The sequence below is a fragment of the Phodopus roborovskii genome, unplaced genomic scaffold (genome assembly GCF_943737965.1).
Source record: "Phodopus roborovskii unplaced genomic scaffold, PHOROB, whole genome shotgun sequence".
Classification (NCBI taxonomy): Eukaryota; Metazoa; Chordata; class Mammalia; order Rodentia; family Cricetidae; genus Phodopus; species Phodopus roborovskii.
The window spans coordinates 30,636,483-30,658,608 of record NW_026126517.1 but is presented as its reverse complement, the minus strand read 5'-3'; the positions used below and the strand labels follow the sequence as shown (position 1 = coordinate 30,658,608).

The 22,126-nt window shown below is 40.1% G+C and overlaps 1 protein-coding gene and 1 pseudogene across 2 annotated transcripts in view; both read left to right on the top strand.

Annotated features, from left to right (window-relative positions):
• The window catches only part of Acat1 (acetyl-CoA acetyltransferase 1), a 191,769-nt gene extending 169,643 nt beyond the window's left edge, over positions 1-22,126 (top strand). Inside the window, exons 2-12 of one of the 2 annotated variants that reach the window (XM_051197478.1) lie at positions 4,686-4,733; positions 6,498-6,615; positions 7,567-7,662; positions 7,827-7,927; positions 11,889-12,032; positions 12,714-12,864; positions 14,457-14,552; positions 16,543-16,656; positions 18,775-18,839; positions 20,307-20,464; positions 21,198-22,126. In XM_051197478.1, coding sequence (XP_051053435.1) covers positions 4,686-4,733; positions 6,498-6,615; positions 7,567-7,662; positions 7,827-7,927; positions 11,889-12,032; positions 12,714-12,864; positions 14,457-14,552; positions 16,543-16,656; positions 18,775-18,839; positions 20,307-20,464; positions 21,198-21,318 — 1,212 coding nt within the window. In that variant the 3' untranslated portion in view covers positions 21,319-22,126. The remainder of the gene's footprint in view (positions 1-4,685; positions 4,734-6,497; positions 6,616-7,566; positions 7,663-7,826; positions 7,928-11,888; positions 12,033-12,713; positions 12,865-14,456; positions 14,553-16,542; positions 16,657-18,774; positions 18,840-20,306; positions 20,465-21,197) is intronic. The other variant, XM_051197479.1, reaches the window with a different exon arrangement.
• On the top strand, positions 9,550-10,261 carry LOC127231752 (serine/arginine-rich splicing factor 3-like; annotated as a pseudogene).

The window sequence follows — 22,126 nt, the reverse complement described above, 5'->3', positions numbered from 1 at the left end:
TTACTGTGAAGTACTCAGTAAAAACAGGCTGATATTTCCCAAAGAAGAAAGGAGAGTCCAGTGTTGCTGAGGTTGAAAAAGATTACAGTTAAACATTTATTTTTTAAATTAATATAATTTTTTAAAAGTATAAATGGTGATAGTGTCAGTGCATACAAGTCCATAAAGGTAAACTTTGTTTTCTGTCACATACTCAGGATAGTGACTACAGTCACATACATACATGGATACATAGCCACACTTATTAATATGTATGCATACATTTTATAAAAATAGCTTTGCATGTGCACATGTACAACCACTTACTAAACAGGATATACAGATGTTAATCCAGGATGGAGAACCGTGGCCATGTCTGGATCCCACTGCTACTCTGTACAGCCTCTGAAGTGTTTATTTGATTTTGCTCCACAGACAGTGTTGACCTTGCCTACCTAGAGCCAACAATGGTAAACTGACAAAGATAACAGGAAGCAAGGGCAAGGAGACATTGCAGGCAATATGGGAAATGTCAGAGTTCACTGTCATGTGTGCTGGAGATAAAGGAGGCAGACAAGAATGCATTTGCACACATATGGAATGATCCAGAAGGAAGAGGGAGGAATGCCGTACAATATAGGAAAGGATTCATGAGGCATGGGAGCCACACACAGGGACCATTCAGTAAAAATGAACCAGACAATTGCAAGAAAGGAACGAGTAAAGATGGATACAACCCCACTTTACAGTAGCTAAGGGCATTATTTGGGGGTGGTGCTGGGATTACAGCCAGGGGCTTTTGTGTATTAAGCATACACTCTACCACTAAGTACACCATTCAGAAAGGGAACTGCTTGAAGAGATATAATACACAAATTCATAAATTAATAAAAAAAATTCTTGGACAGTCAAGGATAGGAAACAAGTGCAGCTGGCTTTACTAGACCCTATGCAGAGAATCACTAACCATGGAATCTGCTGCCTCTTGCAGTGTGCCACACCCCCATTTCTTGAGAATGTTTGTGCTGTTCTTTTCTTCCTCTCTGCACTTGTGGCTTTTCTCTCTGGTCTCTAACCTCTGCTTTTACACGGTGATGGCTGACTGAAGTCTGACTGGCTTCAACCCCTCATAGTGATTCAGACCAAGTACCCATTCATTGTCAAGTGACCCAGGCTCTCAGGATGCCAGCCGGATAAGTCTAGTCCATTCTTGCCATCAGCTCTTCTCAGAGCTGGTGATGGAGTTGCCTTGTAGGGACTTAAGGCTGCCCCTTAAGAAGGAAGAGTGTGGCTGGTAGCAAAGACTGGCATATTTACCATATCATGATTTTTATTCAGCATTATATTGCAGACAGTGTGACAGTAGACAAGCAGATTACATATAAGCAACAGTATGAATTTTATATGTATAGGGTATGTTAAGGAGTACAGCCATTGAACAGATACACTTGGGCCTTGCCTTCTTGAGCATAGATATGTTTACTGGTCATGGTTGTGTGTACTGTCCCTTAAGGGTTGTGTTAAGCTCAGGACAGTAAAAACAAACAGGTACCTTCCTAACTTAATGACAGTCTTTAAGAAGTACAGATACAGGATTGGGTTTGGTGTCATACCTGTTGTTCTAGCACTTGAGAGTCTGAAGTGGGGGGGCTCTGGTAGTAAGACTCTACAACAGTTTTTTTTTGTTTTTGTTTTGGCTTTCACATTTTTATTGGGGGGGGCAACAGGGAAGTATTCCATCAGCAGGAGCATTCACAGTTTTCTTCAGCCATTCCAGGCTGGGCACATGGGGCGTGTTCCCATCATCTCGAACAGGCACTGGGTACTTGTAGAGTGTGACCCTGTTGATCATGCTGGCATACTTGGTGTAGGGGTTGATTATGTGTATAATTATAGCAAGGCCCCAGACTGAGAAAGACACCACCAGCACTGGCCCCTTCGCCCAGACATTCTTGAGGAAGGCGGTGAGTCTCATGACCATCTTGGTCTTGGAGGCCGATTCTACAACAGTCCTTAAAACAAGTGTAGAGATAGTAGCTGTTTTATTTCAGAGTCAGAACAAACAGCTTAATTTGATAGCAACTAGTATCATGTATTGTGTTAATATTAGATTTAAACAGTAGGAGGAAACATGCTTCTCAGTACTGGTGCCCTGGGATTTGAAGACCACTGCTCAAACCACGAAATCTTTCACCTTAGAACTCCAGGGGTAGCTTCCTTATGGTACTCTTCTTGTAGTTCTTATCAAACTCTAAGCAATATGTCCAGGTAATTTTGACACTTCTCTACAAACTTATATTGCTACTGGAGTCTATGGTGACAGATCTCAGACTCTATATGTCTTCTTAAGATAAGTAAGCTCAAATGTTTTGTTGACCAAAGAAGGATCAAATAGTTTCATGTATGTTGGCCATCTTTCCAGGACACAACGAAGACCTTGAATACCTCTTCGGAATAGAGGGCATTGAAATTCTGTGTTGATATTTTAAAATCAATCTAGACTAAGTTGTTTGTATATCGGTGTTGTTGCATGGCATCTCTCTACCATATCCTCTCACACACTGAGAAGCACCATTGCTGTGGAGCCACTTCTGTTCTAAGAGATATGCCCGTGTCTAGCTGCTATTTGTATGTACCTCTGTCATTCACTGTGAAAACCAGTTCAGTTACCATAGCTGTTCCTGTTTATAACTCCATTGACAAACTTATGCTTTGTTTATTCTGAGTTTCAAGCTGAAATTTTTAGTTATCTGCATTCAGTTAGCACAAAGTGTTTGTTTAATCTGTGAAAAGCTAAGTTCTTGGGTCACCTGAAAGTCTAGACCTTTGTGGGCTATTTCTTGCTCTTTGCATGAGCTGTAACGGCACACTGTAATTATCAGTTGACATTCATATATTCAGTGGTTTTGAATGGTAGGCTTGCTAACCTTGTTTCCAACTTCAGATCGGTTAGGGCTTTGAACTCTGCCCTACATTTTCAGAATTTCCATTGTTGACATTTGCTTCTACAAATAGTGTGGAAAGAATTAAGATGTCTTTTCTTTTTGTTCCTTTGAGTGTGGTGCTGAGGGCCAACCAAAACCAGGCATTCATTCTACTGCTGAGCTATACTCAAGTCCCCTCTTTTATTTCTTAAGAATTACCTGGCAATATAGGCCATATTTTATAAGGTGTGTTTGCCTTGCTGGAAGGGCTTGGGGAGTAATAACAAGTTTTACTTGAATCTTTTTAGAAATAAATTTTTAATAAGTAGTCTTTTTAAAAGTGTGTGTGTGTGTGTGTGTGTGTGTGTGTGTTGGTGCCCATGGAAGTCCTAAGAGGATGTTGGATCTCTTGGAACTTGAGTCAGGTAGTTGTGAAGCACTCAATGTGCATGCTAGAACCCAGTCTAGGTCCTTTGAAAGAGTAGCCTCTTAACCACAGTCTCCTGCCTGCTAAAAATTTAAACAATGGGAACTGTGAACCTGTAATATTACATAATTAAGAACTTAGACCTGACAATGGTGGCACATGCCTTTAGTCTCAGCACTTGAGAGGCAGAGGCAGGTGGATCTCAGTGAGTTTGGTTTGGGGCCAGCCTGGTCTACAGAGCCAGTGCTAAGACAGCCAGAGCTACACAGAGAAACACTGTCTCAAAAATCCGGGGGGAAAAAAAAAGAACTTAGATGTAACTTAAGTTCTATTTTACTCAGGAGGCTGAGGCAGGAGGAATGTTTTAGCAACCCTGGATCTTAATGAATTTGAGGTAAGCCTGGGCTATCTATAAAGGAAGGTGCTTTCTTGGTATGCACACAGCCCTGGGTTTGATTCCCCATCTCCAAAACCCCACACATGGTAGTTAACTCAAGTCTGTAATCTCAGCATTTGGGAAGCAAAGAGGCAGGAGATTCACAAGTTCAGTGTCGTCTTTCACTATAGAGTGAGTTTGAAGCCAGCCTGGTTTCCATGAAATCTTGTCTCAAAACCAGAAAACAAAACCCTCAAAACAAACCCACCAAACAAAACCACAAAATTGTAGTAATTATTTACTTTATAATTAGGAATCTTTTGTTGTTATGTTTACTTAAACAGTTTTAAGGGCTAGAAAATAGCTCAGTGGTTAAGAGCTCTGGTTGTTTTACAGAGGACCTGAGTTCAATTCCTCACACCCCACAACCATCTATATCTCCAGTCCCAGGGGATCTGATGCCTCCTGTCCTCCATGGGCACCACATGAATGTGGTATACAGACATATATGTAAACAAAATACCCATACACATAAAAATACATAACATTAAAATAGTTTTAAAAAGCTAGACATTGATGGCACACACCTTTAATCCCAGCACTTGGGAGGCAGAGGCAGTAGGATCTTTGAATTTGAGGCCAGCCTGGTCTTTAGAGCAAGTTCCAGGACAGATTCCAAAACAATACAGAGAAAGCCTGTCTCAAAAAAACCGAAAAAAAAGTTTTAAAATGGCAATTTTTCAGAAGTAAAAAAGTATGTTTCCAATGAACAGCTTATCAGAAAAGTAATCTTTATTGTAATCATTTTCTTTATGATTTATAAAAGTGGTGTGTACACAGTGTGTAAAACTTGAAAATAATAAGTGTAAAAAATGAAGAAAATGTATTATTAGTTTTAAATAATTCTATTTCATATTTGCTAAGTATGAAATTAAAGGATGAATTTTAAAATATTATAACATAAACATTTATCTTACAGGAAGTAAGATGCCTGGGTCGAAGTTATGCATCTAAACCCACTTTGAATGTAAGTATAAATGTAAACTGCACCTTATATTTCAAGAATTTAAAGGACTGTTGCCAGTAGAGACAAACATGTGGTTAGGCATGGTGGCTCATGCTTGCAGTGTGAGCTCTCAGGAAGGTGAAGCTACAGGCTTGAGGATTTCTAGCCCTATCTCAAGCAAACAAACCAAAGCACAGTTGCATATATCTATGTTTTGAATGTATTTGAAGATTAACAGAATTATGCAGTTAGGGAAAACTTGTAGCAATGCACATACTAAATTCTGTATTTTCACAAAAATTCATTCATTCAGTTCATGAATAATTCTCTATAATCCACACTACAAAACAGTTTTCCTCTAAAACTGTGGTGTATTCTTCCTTTAATATGAGGAGCTCCCATTGCATTGTGGGTGGTGCAAAGCAGTGGACATGTGGGAGATTTGACAAGAGAAGGACTGACTACTTGGGGTAGACCAGAAGGCCTTTACTTCATTTTCTAGTTACTTTTTTTTTGCCTTTGCTTATTTGTTCCCAAAGTGACACCAAATCTTTTTATCCTTTAATACATCTAATGATTAGTAATGGATTGTAGAATCCAAATGTGAGGAAAATGTATTTAATAGTGTTGAGGATTTTTAACTATCTTTTCTTATTTTGTAGTTTAGGAAATCATGGTTATGGCTATCTCCTTATTGATACTGTCCCATGTAGCCTACATATCTGGATTGCTAGCCCAGAGTTTTCTTCAGTAAAGGAGATTTTGGTTAGTGTTGTTTATTTTTTATCTTAAAAGATTTATTAGTGAATGGCACTGGAGAAATGGCTAAGTGGTTAAGAGCATTTGCTGCTCTTCCAGAGGACCTGAATTTAATTCCAAGTATCCAAGTTACTGGTTTTAAAACCTTATCATTGCTGGATATGGTGTATAACCCTAATCCTAGCACTTAGGAGCCAGAGGCAGACAACTCTGATTCCATTGCCAGTCAGGACTACATATCAGGTTCCACACTTGCCAGAGTTACATGTCATCAAAACAAAACAAATATTAATCCCAGCACTCAGGAGGCAGAGGCCAGCCTGGTTTACAGAGCAAGTTCCAGGACAGGATCCAAAGCAAAACAAATAGACAATAAATAAATAAATAAATAAATAAACAAACAAATAAATATAAAACAAGAGTCTGGGAGAAGTTTTATCTGGGGTTTGTGCATGCATGGTATGTGTGCATATGTGTGTATATATTTATGCACATATGCATTCTCCTGTTTGTACATATACATGTGGAAGTAAGAGGACAACCTCAAGGACATTTTCCTTGAGCTCAGACTCAGGTTGTAAGGGGAGCATTCAAAGTCCTCTACCTGATGAGCCACGTTGACTACCCCAGTTTTTAAGGTTTTGACTGAGCAAAATTAGAATTTAAGCTTCTAGCCTTAAACCTCTCAGGGAGAACTGGGAAGGGTTTTCATGTCTGTTTTAGAATTTGCCATGATTTCTTCCTCCACTTTGTTCATTCTCTCTGTTGTGTCCACACTGTGCCTCCCCAACCCCAGCCACTGTGTACTGAACCCAGGTTCCTGTGCATGCTAGACAAGCACTCTACCATACCTCATTCATGTCTGTTGTGCCTTAAATTGTGGTGTGTCATGGTGTTTTCCAGGTCCTCAAATATTATTTTAATCCTTGCTAATTATTCATAAGTGGCCTGGGTATGAATGTTTTATTAAATGAAATGGGATTTGAGTATATCTATGCTAATTTTTACCTTTTTCTGCCTTGCCAGGAAGTAGTTATAGTAAGTGGTATAAGAACTCCCATTGGATCTTTCATGGGCAGCCTTGCTTCTCAGCCAGCCACTAAGCTTGGATCTATTGCAATTCAGGGAGCCATTGAAAAGGCAGGTCAGTGATTGCATTGTTTGGAGTTGAGGGGCAAATGACTAGGGGACACATAATTGTTTTGTGTTGTAGAATACTGTGTTACATTTGTTTATGCTCTGGAACATTTGTTTAACAATGTAAAGGTGTGTTGCTTTTGTTTATGCTGCATTTGTTTAACCCTGTGAAGCTGTGATTCTTTGCCTGTCTAAAACACCTGATGGTCTAATAAAGAGCTGACCAGCCAATAGTGTTAAGCAGCAGAAAGGATAGGCGGGGCTGGCAGGAATAGATGGAACAAGATTGAAGAAGGAGAGGAGGACGTCAGGGCCAATCACCCAGCACCCTAGCCACCCTAGCCACCCAGCCAGGCCATAGTAAGATTGAAAGTAAGAGACACAGTAGTAAGAAAAGGAAAAAAGCCCCAAGGCAAAAGGTACACAGGGTATGTTGTTAAGAAAAGTTGGCAAGAAATAAGACACTCTAAGGCTGGGCATTTATAAAATAAAAAATAAAAAAGAATAAGACTGTGTGATTTATTCGGGAGCTGGGTGGTAGGCCCCTAAAAGAGTAAAGAGTAAGGAGTAATAAAAAATCAACTACAGTTTTGCATTTACTGTATATATAACTTAGAAATTACATGGTTCCTACATATTCAAATTCCCTTGTACTCAATAGGAAGGAAACTCAAAACTGAGAGGAACTTGTTTGGTAATCTTAATTATTAAATTGAATATTGGTACTGGAGAGATTACTCAGGGGTTAAGAGCACTGGCTGCTCCTCCAGAGGACTTGGGTTCAGTTTCCAGCACCCACATGGCAGCTCATATGTCTACAGCTTGAGTTCCAGATGACTCTCTGCCCTTTGCTGCATGCATATGGTATACAGGCAAACACCTATATGCATAAAATTAAAATAAACAAAATCTTAAAAAGAAATTAATCAAGGACATTCCTTTTTGCTGTTTTTAAAAGGGATCCCAAAAGAAGAAGTGAAGGAAGTCTACATGGGGAATGTTATCCAAGGGGGTGAAGGACAGGCCCCTACAAGGCAAGCAGCATTGGGTGCAGGTACGGTGAACACACATTTGCTTTAATACTTAATATTCTTGAAAATATTAAGGTCATTTCAGCTAAATTAGTAAATGCATGATACTTATAGAAAATAAAATTTGTAGATTATGAAAAAAATGACTGTTCCTGTTTTTCAAAAGTATGATTTATGTTGACTTTAGGTTTACCAATTTCCACTCCATGTACCACGGTAAACAAAGTTTGTGCTTCAGGAATGAAAGCCATCATGATGGCCTCTCAAAACCTTATGTGTGGACATCAGGTAAGAAACATCTTGTTTTATCTGTCACTTAAAATAATTTCAAATCCTAGAAAATGGTAAATGTCTAAGCACATTGATGCTGCTGTATTGGTAAGATTCATTCTTTATTTCTGTTGTATGCATGTATAACTGTGTGTCTGTGAACCGCATGTATGCAGAGGGCACTGGATCCCCTGGGACTGGGGTTACAGACAGTTATGAGCCACTCTGTGGATGCAGGGTATCAAACTCAGATCCTGTGGAGAACAACACATGCTCTTTACTGCTGGGCCCACATTTCTAGCCTCTCACTCCTTTTTAAAGGTTTTATTTTTATGTGTATGAGTATTCTGCCTGCGTGTATGTATGTGTGCCACATGGATGTCTGGTGCCCATGGAGGTCAGAAAAGAATATTGGCTAGCCTATTGAATGGTTCTGAATCTGAAACACCTTTTCAGTGTTGGGAATTGAACCTAGGTCCTTGGAAGACCAGTAAGAGCTCCTAAATATTGTTCATCTCTCCAGCTCCCTTTGTTTTTCTTTAAGATTTATTTTCATTTATGTATGCCTACTTGTGTGAGTGAAGGCCACATGTGGGTAGGCACCCATGGAAGCCAGAAGACAATGTTGGATCCCTGGAGCTGGAGTTACAGGTCCTTGTAATCTGTCTGATGTGGGTGCTAGAAACTGAACACCAGCTCTGAGATCCTCTTCTGTTAAACAATGTCCAATTCTAGCATTTGTGAGGCAGACACAGGAGGATTGCAAGCTTGAGGCCTGTTGATTGGAATCTTATCTTTGTCTAAGACTGAGGAAGAGAGAGGCTGTTCAGTGAATGCTGTGGTCATCAGAGGCTGTGTTTTGGCCATGTCTGGACTTTAATAACTAACACTTCATCAATTTTCAGAAGGAACCATACTGAAGTATCAAGATACAAAGTTTTGGGGCTAAAGTGAGACAAACAGTGATCTTTATGAGAATTTCTTTATTTCTAGACATTCTAGTGTACCACTGTGTTTGATAACCAGGCTAAAAGTCAGTGTGACATATATGAAAAACATACTTGGACTGGAGAGATGGCTCAGTATTAAGAGCACTGGCTGCTCCTCCAGAGGGCATGTGCTCAGTTTCCAGCACCCACATGGCTCCCAATCATTTCTACTCCAGTTCTAGGTTATCAGGCATGTATATATACATGGTGTACATGCAGGCAAAACTTTCATATGTAGTTGGCTTATGTTTAGTCTTTGGGGGTCCACCACTGAACTCCCAAATAAGTATACAGAGGCTTATTCTTACATATGAATGCCTGGTTTGAACTTGGATTGTTTCTTGCCAGCTTTTCTAACTTAAATTATTAATGAGGGCATCGGAGTTCCAGCCTTGGTGTCCTCTCACCTCTCAAGCCTTTAGTCCCAGCACTCAGGAGGCAGAGGCAGCTGGATCTCTGTGAGTTCAAGGCCAGCCTGATCTACAGATCTACAGAATGAGTTACAGGACAGAGAAACCCTGTCTCGAAAAACAAAACAAAACAAAACAAAAAAAGTAACATAAAAGACTGCAACACGGCCATTTCGTGGACGCCAGGGAACGGAAAGCATCTGCTAAAGCAGATCCTGAAGTGCGCGGGTGGGCCTGACAGAGTGTTGGGGTTTGAACCTTGGTGTTTGAACCCAGGATCTCGAAATGCATCGTGATTCCTGTCCACTAGATTGTAAGGTGTATGTAGGTAATCTTGGAAACAATGGGAACAAGACTGAACTAGAGCGGGCTTTTGGCTATTATGGACCACTTCGAAGTGTGTGGGTTGCTCGGAACCCTCCTGGCTTTGCTTTTGTTGAATTTGAGGATCCCCGAGATGCAGCTGATGCTGTCCGAGAGCTGGATGGAAGAACTGTCGTGTGAGAGTGGAACTGTCGAATGGTGAAAAAAGAAGTCGCAATCGTGGCTTGCCGCCCTCTTGGGGCCGTCGCCCTTGAGATGATTATCGAAGGAGGAGTCCTCCACCTCGGTGAAGATCTCCAAGAAGGAGAAGCTTCTCTCGAAGCCGGAGCAGGTCACTTTCTAGAGATAGGAGAAGAGAAAGGTCTCTGTCTCGGGAGAGAAACCACAAGCCATCTCGGTCTTTCTCTAGGTCTCGTAGCTGATCTAGGTCAAATGAAAGGAAATAGAAGACCAGCTTGCTAAAGAAGTGGTGTACAGGAAATAACTTCATTTGACAGGAGTATGTACAGGAAATTCAAGTTTTGTTTGAGACTTCATAATCTTGGTGCATTTTTAAGATGTTTTTAGCTGTTCAAATTTGCTTTGAACTTTAGTTTTTCATAGACTGAAATAAACCTAGATCCTGCCCAGTTAAAGTGTGATGTGCTAATGATACAGAAACCACTGGTGGAAATGGAATAAAGCTCTAGTTTGTCTAGTAGCTGGGATATGGTGTAGAGCTGTGGGTAAAATGATAGGCAGTCTTTAAAAGCTGTTACCAGCTAACAGGTAAAGGATGGGAACTGCACCCTGAAGACTTTCAGAGGTTCCTTACTGATTACTATATATGGACGCATAGCTGCAACATTCTTTATTTGGAAATGGAAGACTTTAAGTTACCAGTGTCCTATCAGTGTAAGGGTACATTGTAGAGCTGAACCTTTGAGTTACTGTGCAAGATTTCTTTTTCATGCTGTTATTTGTAATATGTTTGTAAGAATCCTTGGGATTAAAGTTTTGGTTACAAAAAAAAAAAAAAAAAAAAAAGACTGCAACACATCTTTGCATCATTAAACAAATATTCCTCAGCATAAATAAATGTAACACATCTTAAACTAATATTGCACAACACTCATACATGTAACATACAGAAAATGTAAACAAGAAAATAATAAAACCATACTTCCATGCTCCCTTTCAGAGAATAAAAGGGTGCAATGAGGTCTGAGCTACTGTGACACAAACAGCATGTCCACATCCTGCAGACTTCACAGTTATAGAAAGCATAAAACGAATCTTTTTTTTTTTTAACCTCACAGCCACCCCCCCCCCCAAGTACCATCAGTTTGGATGCTACATAAAAGTGGAGAAACTTTGGGCAGGTTGATATGTGTGAAACTTGTTACTAAATCTGATAATTTTCTCTTGAGTACTTAGGATTTATAAGAACAGAACAGTGTAAAAGACAGCTTGAAAATACTAAAAATAGGGCTGGAGAGATGGCTCAGAGCAATTGCTGCTCTTCTAGAGGTCTTGAGTTTGATTCCCAGCAACCACATGGTAGCTCACAATCATCTGTAATGAGATCTGGTGCCTGCAGGGACACATGCAGTCAGAATACTATATACATAATAAACAAACTTTTTTAAAAAAGAGAAAACACTAAAAATAAATCCTAAATAATTACTGAGTGAGGATTTAAAGTGTTGGAAGTTATCAAATGCTTTGTCTAATTCTTTTTTTTTCTCTCTCTCTCTCTCTTTCTCTCTCTCTCTCTCTCTTTTTCTTTGAGAGTGTTTCTCTGGGTAGTCTTGGCTGTCCTGGGACTCATTCTGTAGACCAGGCTGGTCTCGAACTCATAGAAATTCACTTGCCTCTGCCTCCTGTGGGATTAAAGGCATTTGCCACCACTCCCCAGCTTCCTTGTCAGATTATCTTTTTCTTTGTTTGATTTATGTTTTCTGAAACAGTGTCTCATTTAGCCCATGCTGTCCTCATCTTCACTATGTACCTTGAATTCCTGTTCCTCCTGTCTCAGCTTTCCAAGTGCTAGGATTATAGATGTATACCACCATATTCAACTTTTAATTTTACTCTTGTCATTGAACATTTTAAACCATTTTCTTGTAATCAGGATCAAGTGGTAAAGAGGGCATTCATTGTGTAACTATGGTTATTAAAGCCATGCTGAATACTCATTTGTTGATAGTTGTACATATAGAGTCCAATAGATGGGCAATTCTGAACTGACCTTGGCTTTGTTGTGTTGCTGAGCAGGATGTGATGGTGGCAGGTGGGATGGAGAGCATGTCAAATGTCCCATATGTAATGAGCAGAGGAGCAACACCATATGGTGGGATAAAACTCGAAGACCTGATTGTGAAAGATGGGCTGACTGATGTCTACAATAAAATTCATATGGTAAGTGCTAATTTTAAGAAATGTATATGTGTATGTTGGTGCTCATAAAAGCCAAAGGGTGCCAGATCCCTAGGAGCTGGAGTTGGTGGGTTTGAGGCACCTGACCAGAGCATCTAGCTGGGGTACACTGGAGGAACAGTCTGGGCTCTCTACTGCTGAGGTCTCTCAGACCTCCAAATGCTGCTTTGATAGAGAGTGACACTTAATACATAACCCTTGACTTAGCATAACACATATTAGCTTAAATACTGAGTTTTAGGGTGGGTTCTATAAATGCTTAGTCATTCACTTTATAAAAGTATTTTACAGTTTGGTGGTGGTGCTTTATGCCTTTAATCACAGCACTTGGGAGGCACAGGCAGGCAAATGCCTGTGAGTTTGAAGCCAGCCTCTCTTCAGAGTGAATTCCAGGATAGCCAAGGCTGTTACACAGAGAACCCCTGCCTCAAAAAAAACCATTTTTTAAAAAAACCTTGTCCATTTCTTTAGCACCTACTAAAAAGCTGCTCCACACTTGAATGAGGTATTTCTCCTAAAATGGCAATTCTGTTTCTTTCCTGCAACTATTTGAGGACAAAACCACAAAGGAGAAGTGGCCAGAATAGAGGAAGGGAATTTACAGAGATGGAATTGAACTCCTAACCATTGAGTTATGTAAAGGTAATTTTTCACATCTCTCAGGGTAACTGTGCTGAGAATACTGCAAAGAAGCTGAGTATTGCCCGAGGCGAGCAGGACACTTACGCCATCAGCTCTTACAGCAGAAGTAAAGAAGCCTGGGATGCAGGGAAGTTTGCTCATGAAGTCATTCCTGTCACCGTCTCAGTAAAAGGTAGAGGAGACATTCCAAAATAGAGTTCCAGTTTTTAGACATTTGTCTTTTCTTAGTTAGATTTTACTTTTTTGTGTGGGTTTTTGTTGATTTACTTGTTTTGTTTTTCAAGACAGGGTTTCTCTGTGTAGCCCTGGCTGTCTTGGAACTCACTCTGTAGACCAAGCTGGCCTTGAACTCACAGAGATCAGCCTACCTCTGCCTCCCAAGTGCTGGGACTAAAAGCATGCACCACCACTGCCTGGCTAGATTTTAACTTTTAATTGTAGAGTTGATGTTTCCATTTTAAATAAATGTTATCTCTGTTCAATTGAGCTGAACACATTAACAATTGTGCTTAATAAAGGGAAGGGCTACAGGTCAGAGGTAATATTTCATCTAGGTAACAGTGCACTACACTTACTATTTCTGTAAAATCCCTCCTACATTTATTTCTTTGCTTTTGTGCTTATGTGGCATGTGCATGCTGTGGCGTAGCCTTCTACCATGTGTGTTCCAGGGACTGAAGTCAGGTCATCAGGCTTGGTAGAATTCATTCTTTCTTACTAGAATTCTTTCTCATGTAAGGAATAGGCAGCATATTAGCTGGCATATCTTAAATTTATCTTTAAATATTTTATTCTGTTTTGTGTATGGATTAATATGCAGGAGTTTAGGTGCCTGAAGATGCCTGAGGTGTTAGATGCTCATGGAGCTGGACACAGGAGACACAGGTTGTGAGCTGCCTGGTATGGGTGCTGAGAATCAAACTTGAGCCCTTAGAAGACTAGTGTATGCTGTTAACCACTGAGCTGTGTATGCAGTGATGCTTACATTTGTTTATTATTAGTATGCATATGCACACATATGCTCCATGGCCTGCCTGCATGTGGAGGTCAGAGGACAATTTTATGAAATCAGTTACTCTGTTTTTTCTACCTTTATATGGATTCTGGGGATTGAACTCAGATTGTCAAGCTTGTATAGCAAGTACTACTATCTGCTGAGCAATCTCACTGACCCCAAAAAAGTATTTTTTTAAAAGGGACTTATATTAGAAACCTATTAGGGTTTCCTTCCAGAAATGAAGGATGAATGGCATTCACCTCTAGAGCCACATGTGTTGTGCTCAGAGTCAGAGACTTCTCACCAGCTTCACTGGACTAAGTCCATGGTACAAACACATTGCTCGGTTTGGGTTACTTCCCAGAGTGATCACTGTGCCTGGTGACAGAACACTGGTCTATGCAGCACTAGCTGGGCATCTACCCTTGGAGTACACAGTGAGGTCTGTGACCATAGAAGAGAGGTGGGAAGACTGTATGGAGGCACATGCCTTTAATCACAGCACAGGATATATGTGCATTTGAGTTCAGCCTGGTGTACATACTGAGCTCCAACACTCCCAGGGTTACACAGAGACACCACACCTCAAAAATGAAAAAGGGGGGGGGGAGTTGGGAAATAATGGGAGTTGTTGATAAGGTTTCACATTCTAGATGAACACTTCTTGGAATGGCTTAAAGCATGTCTGAGGTATCACGTGTAACAGTTTCTTCCTGAGGGGCCAATTGTTGTCTTGACTGGGTGATTACTTAGCTTCTCAATTTTAGGTAAACCAGATGTGGTGGTGAAAGAAGATGAAGAGTACAAGCGTGTTGATTTTAGTAAAGTACCAAAGCTGAAAACTGTATTCCAGAAAGAAAATGGTAAGTAGTAAGAAACAAGGAAAAATACTGCGTTAATATGCAATGTTTATTCTTGGATTTGCCTAACAATTTTTAAATAATTGTTCTACCAGAAAGAAATGGTAAGTAGTAAGAAATCAGACAAAGGGGGGAAAAACACAGTTAAATGCAGTGTTTATTCTTGAATTTGCCTAACAATTTTTAAATGTTCTACATGCATTTGGCCTGCATATGTGTCTGTGCACCACTTTGTACCTGGTGTCCATGGGAGTTAGAAGGTGACATCTAAATCCCTGGAACTGGAGTTATAGGTGTGAGCTGCTATCTGGGTGTAGGGAACCAAACCTGTATCCCCTGGAAGAGCAGCCAGTGCTCCTAACTGAACTATTTCTCTATAGTCCTTGTCTAACAATTTAAACAAAGTAATTGTAGAAAACATCTAGTTGTTACCCCACATTTTTAGAATATTGTATTGAAATAAAATTAGCCAAATAATATAATTCCAAGGTAATTTTTTTTTTTTTTCTACGACAGGGTTTTTCAGTGTAGCTTTGGAGACCAGGCTGGCCTTGATCTCACAGAGATCAGCCTGCCTTTGCCTCCTGAGTGCTGGGGTTAAAGGTGTGTGCCACCACCATCTGGATTAAAATTATTTAACATTTCTTACCTTCAATATATTAAATCCTGGGGCAGGAGTTATATAACATGGCTGGAGAAATGACTCCGTTGTTTTTAAATTGAACATGTAAACTTCAGTGTTAGTATGTTTGCATCTTCTGTTGATGGCTGTGTTGTGTTCACTGGTATTTAGTACCTGGCTTAGTGTATGTTAATCCTGAATGTTGGGACAACTGGACTCTGTGTTCTGAATATCCTTTTGGTAGGGTGTCCAGGGGATCTAAAGAGGGAACTCACATGTTAGGCAGTATTTTTCTACTGAGTGACAATGCCTAGCCTCAAATTTCAAAGTGGTTTGGAGCTCTCAACTTTGAGAAAATAGCTCTTCAAGGTTGGGTCTGTGCAGCTGTGATACTCTACAATCAGTTTTCCCTTTCTTGATAGAATTGCTCAGTTCTAAGTATGAAAATTATCAATCATCTTTTTTTCAGCATCATAAAAAAAAATCTATTGTAAGAGTACATATTACTAGGTGGTAGTGGCCCACACCTTTAATCCCATCACTCAGGAGGTAGAAACAGGTGGATCTTTTGAGTTCCAGGCCAGTATGAGCTACAGAGTAAGGACAGCCAGGGATGCACAGATTAAAAAACAAACAAAAAAATCCTAAAAAAAAAAAAATCAAAACTACATGTTAAATTGGATGTGATGATGTACAATATTGATTCCAGCTCTTGGGAGGCAGAGGCAGGTGGATTTCTGTGAGTTCCAGATCAGCCAAGGTTGAATAGTGAGATCATGCCTGGTTTGAGGACAGCCTGGTCTACAGAGTAAGTTCTAGCATAGCCAGAACTACTCACAGAGAAACCCTGTCTCAAAAATCCACAATTAAAAAAAGGAAAAATGTAAATAAAGTAGACTAATACAGGGTTGCCGTTGTCTATATGAAAATAGCTTCACTGCCAATTTATATATACAAAAATTTAATTTAAAGTATATGGATGAATGGTTTTAGGAGTCACTGACATTCAACTTCATGTGATTGTAGAGAATATCTGATTCTGACATGGATTTGGAAAATACAGTGTGCTATATATGGTCTGGCTATGCAGAGATGCTGAGAAGAAACATGACAGATGTCACACCCCAGTGCCACCATGTGTCTGAGCTACCTCTAAGAAATCCACTAAACTCCGCCAGGCACAGTGAATGGCAGACATTCACCATGGAGCTGGCTCTATGCATGTTTCCCCAGGGCAGACATTACCTCCAAGCCTATCTATAGTTTGTTTATATATTTAACAACCCAGACAGTGCTCTGTGGGTATTAGTGGGAGAGAAGAGGGAGGACTCAGTGAGAAGAATGTGTGACTTCATGTTTTGTTAATTTCAGGCACTGTTACAGCTGCCAATGCCAGCACACTGAACGATGGAGCAGCTGCTGTGGTTCTCATGACTGCAGATGCAGCCCAGAGGCTCAACGTGAAGCCACTAGCACGAATTGCAGGTAGATGTTCTCACTTGGTTTTCCTTTCCAGGGCTTTACACGTTGTCTCAGTCAGGGTTACTATTGTTGTGATGGAACGCCATGACCAAAGCAACCTGGGCAGGAAAGGGTGTGTTCATCATCAGAGGTCAGGACAGAAACTCAAGCAGGAAACACAAGGCAGGAGGTGACACAGAGGCCATGGAGAACTGCTTCTGGCTTGCTTCTCCTGCCTTTCTTATCTGCCTTATTAAAGAACCAGGACCACCAGTCCAGGGATGGTACCACTGACAATGGGCTGGGCCCTCCCCCTGATCTTATCGAGGCATTTTCTCAATTGAGGTTCCCTGCTTAGATGACTTTAGCTTGTGTCAGACTGACATAAAACTAGCCAATATACACATGCTAAACAAGTTTTCTGCCCTCCTTTTGGGTCTCCCTTAATTATGCAGGCAGGCTTGAACTCTGTAGCCCAGGCTATTTTTGATCTTGTTATCTGTCTGCCATAACATCCCTGGCTAGGATTATAGGCTTGTGCCACAAAGCCCGGCTTGACCATCTTGTTTCTCATCTTTAGTTTTTAAAACAGGGTCTCTCCTTGGTAACACAGTTATGGAGTTGGCTGTTTTTATTTTGATTGACATAGACATTCCTTTAATGTTTTTGTTAAAATCTGCCTTATATAATGACTTATGGGGCTGACAAAATACTTCAGTGGGTTAAAAGTGCTTCCTCACAAGCCAGATGAGCTGAGTTGGATCCCTGAAACCCATATGGTAGAAGGAAGAGAACCCATTCCCACAAATTGATGTCTGATCTCCACAGGTGGCAATGCCACACATGTGCCCATTCCCACACAAAATATCCCCCCCCAATTTTTAAAGAGTATTATTTAAAAACAAAGAACATACCATTTTTGGTGGCATATGCCTTTAATCCCAGCACTCAGGAGGCAGAGGCAGAGAGATCTCTGTGAGTTCAAGGCCAGCCTGGTCTACAAAGTGAGTTCCTGTAGACCAGAACAGCCAAGGCTATTACACAGAGAAACTTTGTCTTGAAAAAGCCTCACACAAAACAAAACAGAAAAACCTCCTGCTACCATCCTATATGAATAGGCAAAAGGAAAAGGTATGTTTTACCCAAGAGGAAGCCAGGTAAAATGAATATGGAAGTAGGAGTCTAGAAAAACAAAAGTTATTGTCTGTATTAGTGATGGGCATGTCAAGGTCAGAGGACATCTTTGCAGAGTTGGTTTTCTCCTTCCACCTCGACATGGGTTGTAGGGATTGAACACACTCAGGTCTATACACTTGTATGGTAAGTGCTTTACTGAGTGAGCCATTATGTCAGCCTTTATTTTTATTAGGCTGGACTGGCACTCAGAGATCCACCTGCCTCTGTCTCCTGAGTGCTGGGACTAATAGTGTGCGCCACCACTGCCTGGCCCACGGAGGTTATGGGGTTAGAGACAGCTGCTGCAAGATGACTGACATGGTGCTGAGAACTGAACTCTGGTCCTCTGATAGAATGGCAAGCACATGCTTGCAGCTGCTTCTAGACCAGTGGTTCTCAATCTGTGGGTCGTGACACCTGAGGGCCAAATATTCCTTTCAAGGGGGTCACATATCAAAAATCCTGTGTGTCAGATATTTACATTAGCATTCATAATAGTAGCAAAAGTAATTATGAAGTGGCAATGAAAATAATTTTATGGTTGGGGGTTACCATAACATGAGGCTATATTTAAAGGGTCAAAGCATTAGGAAGGTTGAGAACCACTGCCTTAGAGATGCCATAGTCTTTAATCTCTCCCCAGGCAAATCAGTGTCTTAGAGCCTAATATAATTTTATTAAGAATAGAGTCTTATAGAAGGAGCAAATGTGTAGCTGGGTGTGGTCATACACACCTTTAATTCCAACATTCAGAAAGGTTAGGGCAGACATGTCTTGAGTATAGTCTACCCTGATCTACATAGTGAGACTCTGCTTTAAAAAAAATGAAAAAGAACAAATGTAGTCACATATGGTATAGAGACTAGGCAGTGTGCATCTATTTATTAGCTTTGCTTTTGAGTCTTATATATAAAGATGAATCTCTGGGTATATGTGGAAAGGGTTTGTAACTGTTTCTTTTTGTAGCATTTGCTGATGCTGCTGTAGACCCTATTGATTTTCCAGTTGCACCTGCGTATGCTGTACCTAAGGTAAGAAAAAGTGAGAGGTCTATACTGATTTTGCTAATTTGTGTTTTGCTTATTGTATCAAGATTTCAGTTTTTACATTTTAAATGTTCATTTGTAGAAGCAGAGATAATTTGGTATTGAGTTTGTCCACCTCAGAAAATAGGAAACCTCAAACTCCATCTTTATTAGGACAAATTAGAAGTGGATAGCTGGATCACTTGTAAATACAATCCTGAATGCATATACCTGGTATGGAAAGGAAAGATGCCAGGTCTAGAATACAAAAGAAATAGCTGCTTGTAAATGTTTCTCCATGCTGAAAGGAACCATGGACTGTATGTCTTGTAGGAAAGAGTAACATTAGACACAATAAATCCACATTGTTGCCTGTGCTTTCAAAGGCAGACATACCAAGCCTATGGGAAGACATTAAAAGGTCACAGGCAAAGAAAGATGCTTAGCACACTAAGGGTTCAGAGAACTTAGATATATTCAGCAAACATATGCTTATAAGGGACATATTCACCTTGACCTTTTGTTTGTACAAGGTCTTGATGTTGTCTGGGCTGGTCTGGAACCTGAGATCCTCCTATTGTACTTCCCTATCCAGTTAGAGTTGACATCTAAAAATAGTACACAGATAAGGGGAACATGTAGATGTAAGAATAGAGAAGGATCAGGCACAACACAAGAGGCTGCAGATATCAGACAGGAACACCTTTGAAAGTGAATACATTAATCCTGGCATCGGTGGCACATGCCTTTAGTCCCAGCACTGGGGGGGGGGGGAAACGCAGGCGGCTCTCTGTGAGTTCAGCCTGGTCTACAGAGGGAGTTCCAGGACAGCCTCCAAAGCTACACAGAGAAACCCTGTCTCAAAAAAAACAAACAAACAAACAAAAAAAAAGTTAATATGCTAGATTTGTAGCCAGTGGTAAAATTTCTCAAGAAAAAGGACTTTGGCAATATATTAAAAAGGTATTATTATCATTAAGATAATCATTAGCACAAAAATATCTTTTGCTCAAGATGAGGAACTAGTGAAACAAAACATGATCAAAGATTTCATAAAAGATATTTGTGCCTGATATAATCTCACAGTTTTTCTAAAGAAACTGAGGGGACATATGGGAACAGACAAACTACAAAAATATAGAACTAAGTAACATACAGCCAGTAAGGTAGGCCTTAAGAAGACATATAGCATGATGTACTTTCATATGGAGAATGTACCTTTTTAAACATTTGTGGAATGTCCAAATACATAAAAACTCTGTATCTCTGAAAAGTAGGCATCATAATGAAATGCAAACAAAATTCTGATTATAATACACAAAAAAAGCAAAATCTGAAGACAAGTCCTTTCAAAAAGAAAACAAAAACCCTTCGCATTTAAGAAACTAACTACATCAAGGGGAAGTATAAACCTAAACTGTAAAATTTCTAGAAAATAAATATTTGGATAACCATCTCTGAAAATTTTTTTAGGTTCTTAAATATGCAGGATTGAAAAAGGAAGACATTGCCATGTGGGAAGTAAATGAAGCATTCAGTGTGGTTGTACTGGCCAACATTAAGATGCTGGAGATTGATCCCCAAAAAGTGAATATCCATGGAGGAGCTGTTTCTTTGGGCCATCCAATTGGGTGAGTACCATAACAATCCCAGTTAATAGCTGCCTCTGTATCTCTATCAGTTGCTTCACCATCACTCCTGTTGGTTTTTGATTAGCAATTTTCCTTTCCATCTTTAAGAAGATAAACATGACTTCTGATAGGTAACAGAGAATTAGCACATCTGTGGCTTGAAATCTAAGTATCCTCGTCAGGGTTTCTACTCTGTGATGAAACACCACAAAAAAGCAAGTTGGGGAGGAAAGGGTTTAAGGAAGTGAGAACAGGAACTCATATAGGGCAGGAACCTGGAGGCAGGACCTAATTAATACACAGGCCAAGGAAAAGTGCTGCTTACTGGCTTGCTCCTCATGGCTTGCTCAGCCTCCCTTCTTATAGAACTCAGGATCACTAGCACAAGGATGACACCATTCACTATAGATCGGGTCTTCCCCCATCAATCACTAGGAAAATATCCTAGTCTTATCTATAGCCTGATCCTATGTAGGCATTTTCTCCATTGAGGCTCTCTCTAGCTTATGTTAAGATAATATAAAGCTATTCAGCACACTAACAATGTTGAACAATAAAGAAACTAAAGTCCAGGCTTTTCTAAGAGCTGTAATCTCTCCCTGACTGAAAAGTAGTTAACTCAGCCACAAGTTCTGGCTAATAATATTTTCAAGAAGTTAATTTGGATTGGAAACTTTTCATTAGTCCTGAATTCTGACCTTCATTAAAGAACCAAATGCTTTCTTAATCCTAGGATGTCTGGAGCCCGAATTGTTGTTCACTTGGTTCATGCCTTGAAGCAAGGAGAATTTGGTCTGGCCAGTATTTGCAATGGAGGAGGAGGTGCTTCTGCTGTGCTGATTGAAAAGCTGTAGACTGTTCCATGTGATCGGAAACTGTGTTGAAGTGAATGTGATGCCCTTGGGCCAGGTTATATTCAACATAAACTACTTCATTTTTTATTATTTTCTATTAAAATTTTTAAAAAAAATAATCATATCTAAAACCTATTGAAAGTACAAATAAAAATTTCTTCTTTAATTTTTTTTTTTTGTAAACTTGAACAGTCTGATGCTATTTGAAATACCAGTGTAGGTGTGCAAGAGACAAGGTTCAGTGGTTAAGAGCATCTGTTCCTACCAGGGCTGGGGCACAGCCTTTAATCCTAGTACTTGCTAGGCAGAGGCAGGCAGATTTCTGTGAGTTCAAAGCCAGCCTGGTCTACAAAACTAGTCTCATGATATCCATGGCTACACAGAGAAACCTTGTCTCGAATAAACAAAAGAACATCTGTTGTTCTTGTGGAAGATGTTTGCTTCCCAGTACCCACATCTGGTGTTGCACAACCAGGGAGAATTTGCACTGTGTTGCAGATGCCAAACAAATGAGATATTATACCTCCTTACCTTACTAGCTGCTGGTAAAAGTAGAGGGAAGCCATCCTAGGAGATACTTTGTAATGGGGTTCTTTCCTGATGAAAGCAGAGTAAAAGGTCCAGAACTTTTATATCTAAATACACCAAAGAAATAAAGGCACAGATGGATTCCCTGGGGAAGGCTGCTGATCACCATTACAATAGCAGTCACAATGCTCCTTGACTTTCCCAAGCCTCCAAACCACCTGTATAACACCCAGTATGAATGAACAGAATAAAACTATGGCTGTTTGTTTTTCAACCTTAA